This window comes from Mycteria americana, chromosome 9 (assembly GCF_035582795.1).
Source record: "Mycteria americana isolate JAX WOST 10 ecotype Jacksonville Zoo and Gardens chromosome 9, USCA_MyAme_1.0, whole genome shotgun sequence".
Taxonomy (NCBI): Eukaryota; Metazoa; Chordata; class Aves; order Ciconiiformes; family Ciconiidae; genus Mycteria; species Mycteria americana.
The window spans coordinates 1,966,880-1,975,039 of NC_134373.1; the positions used below are offsets into that span (position 1 = coordinate 1,966,880).

At 59.0% G+C, this 8,160-nt stretch overlaps 1 protein-coding gene across 1 annotated transcript; it reads left to right on the forward strand.

The window, feature by feature from the left end:
- Nucleotides 1-1,398: 1,398 nt before the first annotated feature.
- ARL4C (ARF like GTPase 4C) lies at nucleotides 1,399-8,160 on the forward strand. The gene is made up of 2 exons (XM_075512633.1): nucleotides 1,399-5,702; nucleotides 5,914-8,160. The coding sequence occupies exon 1, from the start codon at nucleotides 1,604-1,606 to the stop codon at nucleotides 2,180-2,182; it is 579 nt and encodes a 192-aa protein (XP_075368748.1). The 5' UTR covers nucleotides 1,399-1,603; the 3' UTR covers nucleotides 2,183-5,702; nucleotides 5,914-8,160.

Sequence of the window (8,160 nt, forward strand, 5' to 3'; positions counted from 1 at the left end):
CTGCCGCTGCTCTTTGGCTCAGGAGCAATACCAGAAATAAATGCAAGGGCAAAGAGCGGGGCGGGCCTTCCCCCGAGCACGCGGCGGAGGTGGCTTCCCTGTCCCCACGCTGGCCTGGAAGGGGCTTCAAGGAGGAGTAGCTGGGCCAGCGGCCGCGTGGCTTGGGGCACTGAGCCGTGCTGGGCCCTGGGGGGCTGGCTGGCCACAGGGACCTCAGGGGCTTTAACATGGGTTGAGGGCATTCAGAGCAGTTATGAAGTATGAGGTGCAAAAAGCATTATCAGCAGGATGAGCAGTGTGCCCCCCGCCCTGGATTCAGCGCAGGTGAGGTTCTCCCCCTCCCGGCATCTCTCCGCTTTGGGAGACTGCGACACCTGCTTTGGGGGACGCAGGTGCTCCGTGTCCCAGCACCGCGCTGGGTGCTGGTGACTCCCGAGCTCCCAGCACCAGCGCAGGCTCTGCCTTTCCAGGAGCCGGCCAGCGCTCGCCCGCGTTCCGGGCTCAGCTCACGGCCCCAGTCGTCCCCGCAGAGCTCTGCCTCAACGCCTCTTGCAGTCCCCCCGGTTCCCTCAGCCGGGGATTATACGTGGTGCAGCAGAAGGTCCCTCCTCGTGCCTCCGTGCATGGAGTAACGCCTTGGCCTGCAACTATTTTTAGGGGTTTTTAATGATTTCTGTGGTCGGTGGCGATGCAAAGCGCAGGGACGGCCAAGCTTTGACCACAGGAGGACACGGCGGGAACTTGCTCCCGGGGGACCCCCGGGGCTGTCCCCGGGCGACGGGGCGGTGCAGGCAGGAGAGGGGACAGGCAGGCGCCGGTGCAGGCAGGAGAGAGGACGGGCAGGCGCCGGTGCAGGCAGGGGAGGGAGCGGGCAGGAGCCGGTGCAGGCAGGGGAGGGGACGGGCAGCTGCCGGTGCAGGCAGGAGAGGGGACGGGCAGGCGCCGGCGCAGGCAGGAGAGGGGACAGGCAGGCGCCGGCGCAGGCAGGAGAGGGAGCGGGCAGGAGCCGGTGCAGGCAGGAGAGGGAGCGGGCAGGAGCCGGTGCAGGCAGGGGAGGGGACGGGCAGCTGCCGGTGCAGGCAGGAGAGGGAGCGGGCAGGAGCCGGTGCAGGCAGGGGAGGGGACGGGCAGCTGCCGGTGCAGGCAGGAGAGGGAGCGGGCAGGAGCCGGTGCAGGCAGGGGAGGGGACGGGCAGCTGCCGGTGCAGGCAGGGGAGGGGACGGGCAGGCGCCGGTGCAGGCAGGAGAGGGAGCGGGCAGGAGCCGGTGCAGGCAGGGGAGGGAGCGGGCAGGAGCCGGTGCAGGCAGGGGAGGGGACGGGCAGCTGCCGGTGCAGGCAGGGCGGGAGGGCGGAGCCGGCGGAAGGCGGCGGCGCGGCCCCTCCTCCCGGGCGGGGCGGGGCCGGCAGTGCCGCGCGCTGCCGCCGCGTGGAGCCGCGCTGCCCGCGCGCTGCCTGCTGCCGCCGCCGCCGCCGCCCGCCCGCTGCCTGCCCCTGCTGCTGCCCGCTCCGCGCCCAGCCCGGCTCACCCCGAGCCGTGCCCCTGCGGGCCGGCGGCGGCTGCGGGGATGGGCGCGGGGCTGTGAGGGCGGCGTGAGGCGAGGCCATGGGGAACATCTCCTCCAACATCTCCGCCTTCCAGTCCCTGCACATCGTCATGCTGGGCCTGGACTCGGCGGGGAAGACCACGGTGCTCTACCGGTTGAAGTTCAACGAGTTCGTCAACACCGTGCCCACCATCGGTTTCAACACGGAGAAGATCCGGCTGAGCAACGGGACGGCCAAGGGCATCAGCTGCCACTTTTGGGACGTGGGTGGTCAGGAGAAGCTGCGCCCGCTCTGGAAGTCCTACAGCCGCTGCACCGATGGCATCATCTACGTGGTGGACTCAGTGGACGTGGACCGGCTGGAGGAGGCCAAAACGGAGCTGCACAAGGTGACCAAGTTCGCCGAGAACCAGGGTACCCCGCTGCTGGTCATCGCCAACAAGCAGGACCTGCCCAAGTCCCTGCCGGTGGCCGAGATCGAGAAGCAGCTGGCCCTCCACGAGCTGACCCCTTCCACCACCTACCACATCCAGCCCGCCTGCGCCATCATCGGCGAGGGGCTCACGGAGGGCATGGACAAGCTCTACGAGATGATCCTCAAGCGGAGGAAGTCCCTCAAGCAGAAGAAGAAGCGGTAGAAGCCCCGCCGGCGCGGGAGGGATGGGGAAGCAGACAAAGGAACCGAGGGGGAGAGAGAACCAAAGCGATCCTTTTTCTTTGAATTGGTATTTTTTTTTTCCCCTCTTTTTTTTTTTTTTTTTTTTGGCCTCCTTTCCACATGAAAAGACAGCAGGGGTGATAACAAAGCCGCTCCTGCCAGCCAAGCCCAGATCCCGGCTGCGGGCGAGCGCCGGGGTCTCCCCTCTCCCACCGCCCCTTCCTGCGGACCACCGTGCCCCCCGGGGCCGGATCCGGACCCCCGGGCCCCCGGGCCGGGCTGGAGACGTGCGAACGGGGCGAGACCCCCGCCGTCCTTCGGGACCACCGAGCTTTTGTGTGCCGGGGGCGAACAGGGCAGGACCCTGTTGAAGTGCATTGGAGAGAAGCCCAGCGTGCTTCTGGATCTTTACCGTGTGCATTTGGGGAGGGGGGGGTTGGGGGGGGTGTAGCAGGGATGCTGCGGGGAGGGATGGATGCTGGGGGGGGGGGGGGGGGGGTGAAAGCAGCGCCCGGGCTCGGCAAGGTCAGCGGTGGGGGGGCTTCCAGCTGCGCCCCGGTGCCTGCCCGCAGCCCCGCAGCCCTGCCCCGCCTTCGTCGGGGGGAAGGGGTGTTGAAAGCGGGGGGGTTGGACCAGCACAAAATGGGTGTTGGGGGACAACCACCCCCACACACCCCCCCCCCGCAGGGCTGGTGTTTTAGGGCACGGATGGGTGCAGAGCACGGACCGGCAGCCTTCAGTTCAGCCCCGGGGGGGTATAAGGCTGCCGAGCACCGGGGGTGCTTAGCAGCTGCTGGCTGGTACTGAGCTGTAAGCTGTTTGCTTAAAAAAAAAAAAGGGGGGGGGGGGGAGAAAAAATAAAAAAAAAGGGCAAGGGTTTTGGGTGAACGCTGCTGGAAGTGTTGGGGGGGCTTGTCCAGGAGTGCCCCTTCTCCCAGGCTCAGTTGTGTCATCTTCTGAAGCAAAGCCCCGAGCAGGTCTTTATTGTGCGCAGGCAGAGGCGTGCTCCAAGGTGCTCCAGCTAGCGTGAGCCAAAGCGGGGGTTATTTAAAAAAAAAAATAAAAAAAAAAAAAAAAGGAAAAGAAAAAAGCAAGCTTCATGGTACTGGTCACCGTGCTGCTCCGCAGTCGGTGCAGGAGGTCAGGGCAGCGCTTGCTAACCGGGGGGTTTTGGGGGGTCAGGGCAGGGCAGGGCAGGACGGACGGCTGCCGGCACTGAGATGGCCAGAGCTTGCAAAATCTCTGCTGCAAAGGGACTCGGCAGCGCCGGGAGAATGGCAGGGTGTGAAGAAACATAGGGGGGGGGGGACTAGCATGGGGGGGGTGGTTAGTTTTTTATAAAGATTTAAACCCGAATCAAAGCAGAGAGCCCCTTGCTGCCAGCAGTAGCCGTGGGGGCTGCCTCTGCCTGCTGAGCGCCCGGGGCAGGGTCAGGCCCCGCCGCCTCCTTCTGCAGGTGGGTATCTTGGTACCTGGATGGGACTGAGGTCCTGGGGACCAAAAGCCGTTTGCTGGCTGTGTTTTGACCTGGGACCCAGCTCTCTGGAGGAGAAAACCAGGGTCCTGGCTTTCCACGCTGCCCACGGAGCAGAAGCGGGCAGCCCTGGGGGGGGTGGGCGGTGAAATAACCTGAATTTTGAGCCACGCAGTCTGGCAGGATTTTCTGGTGATTTTACACCAGCTTTCCCATTTGAAAACCCCTTCCCAGCGCAGCCAAGGAGAAACCACCAAGCAGACAAAAGAAAAATGCCCTTCGGGTTTCAGGGAGTTGATTCTCCCCTTGCAGCGATGAGCGCGGCACCTTCCAAATAGCGGTTTTTTTTGGTTAGGAAACAAATGTTGCAGCCAAGTAGTATTTTTTTTTCTTGCGGGATTTGAGTTCCCAACGCGAGTCCCGACTTGTGCGCTGAGTGAGTGGGCTGGTCCCATCAGTTCAGGTGGCTCTGTTCCCGCTTCCTTGGGTTTTCTTTGCTTTGTCGTCACCTCCAACTCTTTGGTACTTGCTGTTGAGAGAGAGAGAGAAAAAAAAAAATATTTATTTTTGATGCCACAGAAGCCACGTGCATTAACCCTTTTTTGGAGAGCGACCCATTTTAGAGGCGAAATATAAAGCTATGATTTCCCCACCAGCTCAAAAGTGATCGGGTTTTAAAAATGGCACGTGCAGGCTATTAGTTGTGGGTTTTGCCTCCTTGCTGTCGAGACGTAGGTCTCGGCTTGGCGAATGCTAGCATGGAAAGCCTGGTGGCATGCATTTACGGAGCTCAGTCCTTCCTGGGGGTTCGTTACACCCAGCTCAGCTGAGCATCCCCTTGGAGAAATGGCTGGTTTTCGGCAGAGCACTTAAGCGCGCGCTGAACTGGCAGCGCACGCTTGAAGGTTCAGCTGAGCCAGGTGGGATGCTGTGGCGGCGCCGATGCCACCAACTCTGCTTTCTGCAATAATTAAAAAGACTTTTCCAATTAGTAGCTAATGGCTTCCGTGGTATTTCTGTAACGTTTCACAACCATCCTCTGATTTTTCCGGTATGAAGATGTGCGTCGCCTACGGTGGGCTGGAAGAAGAGGTGCCTCGGCAAAACAGCGGTTAAGGGAAACTGCCTGGGTTGTTGCTCTGAAAACGAGCTGGGCCTTTTTGCAAGGTTGTGCGTCTTCTCTAAATACGTTTGAATGACCTTTTTTTTTTATTTTTTAGCAGCTGTCACAAGGTACCAGTCTCATTTCCCCAGGTACCTTTGCGGTGTTCCCGTCAGTGTTGGATATCCTGCTGCCCGTGTCCTACCCTTGCCATTGTCCGTCCGTCTCTGTTCCTCCTGTCTTTTCTTCTTTTTTTAAAAGATGCAGACATAATGCTGTGAACTGAAATAAATTATTTATACAATGAAAGGGCCTGATAAAAAAAAAAAAAAAGTGTTCTGCTTATTTCTTGATATCAATGCTGCATTTTACAGTTGGTTCTCGTTGCGTGTTGTGAAGGAGGTTGCTCCTGCTTCCCCAGGGAGAGGAGACTTGGGCACGGGGACGGAGGAGTGACTTGCTGAGGGTCACTCTGCACCCAGCGGCATGCTGGCATGGGTCTGTCGCAGGGACAGACCTGGGGAACATCGATGATTTTGTGGTTAATGAAATCTGCGCTCTTTTGCAGGTCACTTAATTTCTCTGCATCTCTGCTGCTGTCTGTGACAGGGGAGAGTACTGTTTGGGTGTGGGTATTTTCTTCCCTCACCTCTTTTTATTTTAAATCTGTGTGAAGGAGGCGATCACCCTGTGCACAGCACTTGGAGGAGGGAGCGAGAAAGTTTTTGGTTTTTGCTTGGTGCGGCTTTTTTAAATGCGTGGCCTCGGGCAAGCCGCGTCGGTGGCAGAGCGCCAGGTCTGCAGGGGTTAAAGCACCAGTTGAGAACAGGATGCTGCAGAGCTGGAGGCTGCCTCTGCTCCTGGGTGGCTGCTGACACAGGAAACACAGGGTGACATTTCGGAGAGGAGAGCCGGAGCCAGGTGGTAAATGACTTTTTTCTTTCTTTTTAAAATGATGACATGGCAGCCAGAGAGGAAATGATGAGCCCAATTCGGGAAAGCGCGATTTGGCAGGGCTTGTCAGCACTTAAATCTGCTTGAGGTTTGCGCTAGGCTCCTCTCTGCTTCCCAGGTGGGTTCCAGGTTTCCCGGGTGCACAGTGCCTGGGTGAGAGGACGTGCTGTCTGCTTTGCAGGATCGGGCCCGTGGGGCTCTAAAGGGTTGCGGGACCTCGAAATGAACCTAAAGGCTTATCCAGGGATGCGGTTACTGAGCTCCTATCAAGGCTGTTGGTGCACGCCCAGGAATCACTCGGAGCTGAGCTGGATGGTGATCTGTGGCATCCAAGGATTGAGCTGCCGAGTGCTCGGCTGCCTCGTGACCGTGCGGAGAGCCTCTGAAAGGTGCAGTTCCCCGCAGGCTCCTTCTTTGCACAGAGCATCACCGATGGGTTCCTGTCTCTCCGCCACACGGGTGGTGCGGTGGGCAGCGTGGTCCGGTCCGGCGCTGCTGAAGATGCTTCTGACCATCGCTTCTCTTTGCGCCGCCGGCCCTGTTTTCCAGGTAGCACGCGGGACATCCTATGTTTCTCCTGGCCTGCGTTTCGTGGATCTGAAAGCCCAGGAGCAGATGCTGCGGTACCTGCACCCGCTTTAGCGTGAAGGGACGCGTCCTCACCGATCCCACCTGGCGGGAGCTGATTTATGGGGGGTTTCCTGCTGGCGTGGAGTCGTGCACACTGGTGTCGTGTCCCTCTGCGGCCTTATCTGTGCCGCAGGGAGCCAGGACTTGGGTCCCTTGGGCACCGCGTGGAGCTGGGGGGCTTTCCTCCTCCTGGTTTAATGGGGGGACCCATCCCTGTCCCTGTGATGGAGGAAGAGCAACAGCCGGAAGGGTTTGCGCCGTAGGTTTTGAGAGGCTGCGACTTCGTGTGTGCGCGACTGTGCAACCGGATCTGCCCCCCAGCCCTGTGAGCCGGGGGGGCTGAGCTGGGATGTCTCCGTTTATTTTACTGCCAAAGCCACTGGCTTGCGGGAAGGGGCGGGAGGGGTTGTGTCTTCTTGCAAGCAAAGCTCCTTGCGCCTCGAGCTGCAAGGACGGACAGCCTTCTTCCAGCCACCCAGCCTCTCCTCCTGGCCGGAGAGTGCTTTTGTCAGCAGGGGTTTTTGCGTGTTTAGGCCAGTTGTCATGAAAACGTTGCACAAGGAGCTCGCTGACCTTGCGGCACCCCGGAGCAGCACGCTGGCTGTGGTTTATGCTGCCGTACTGTCTCCCCGCGCAGGCAGGTCAGCGAAACAGCGAGCGATGCTGGAGCCGTGGTCCCCAGCCCCACGTTTGGGGACCCTCGTGGCGTGCGGAGCCCAGGCCACCAGGCAGTGCCAAGGATGCTGGCCCTGCATGGGACCAGCCGGGGAAAAAAGCACTGAGGAAGCAGTTGGGCTGTCCGCTGCATTAGGTCTCTGCAAGCATGGGCTAGGAGGGGGTGAGAGGGACCTGCAACCTTTCCCATCACAGGGCAGAAAAGGCACGAAGACAACAGACCAGGGCTGGGGTCTAGCCAGGAGCAGCAGGAGATGGGGTCAGGACAGAAATAAGCGGAGAGGTGAGCTACCAGCGTGTCCCCCAGCCACCTCGCTGCAGGTCCGTGACATGAAAGCCACCAAGGGAGGGCTCCTGAGCGATCTCCGCTTGCTCTTGCTGACAAGGGTGCTTGAAACACACCTCTGATGGTTTGGCATGTCCCACGTTTTCGTGCACATAGCTTCATGGCATCTCCTTCACCCCAAGAGCCCTGCAGCACCTCTTCTGCAGGGTCTCCCTCTGCCTCGCCTCTTGGTGCCTTAGCTAAACAGCTCCTTCTCCCTCTCTTTCCCCTGTTTGCCTTGTTAAGCTAAATCTCTCTGCTTTATTTCAAATGGGATTTGCTTCCAAGCAAGTATATTTTAAAGGATCATCTTGGTTAATGCAATTCGTAGAGCGCTGAATCCTTGAAGCACGGTGTAATGCAAAGAAAGCTATTTCTTTGCACAGCGCAAGGTGCTTCGGGTCAAAGTTTGCACGGGGTGAGGATGACCGTCTCTTTAAAACAGACTATAAACCATTACAAGAAGAAAAAAAATCCCATGCTGATTCAAACTTGGACCCCATTTGCTTTGTTTTCATTCAGTCAGCTCCGTCCTAGAGCTTCTTCAGTGTGGATTACCCCAAATCACATGTACTTTTTGTCTGAGCAGCAAAAGGCTACTGCTGGGAGTCGGGTCTGAAGGACACTAGGCATTTTACACTCGTATCATGTAAAAAAAAGGTAGCACTTGCCTACTGGAGCAAAATTGAGACATTGCAGCGCAAACATATTCTTATCAAGGCTAGTTCGTGATGACTAGGGAATATGGAGAGCCCAGCCTGGGAATATTTGCTCTAATAAACCATTCTGTTTATTTCA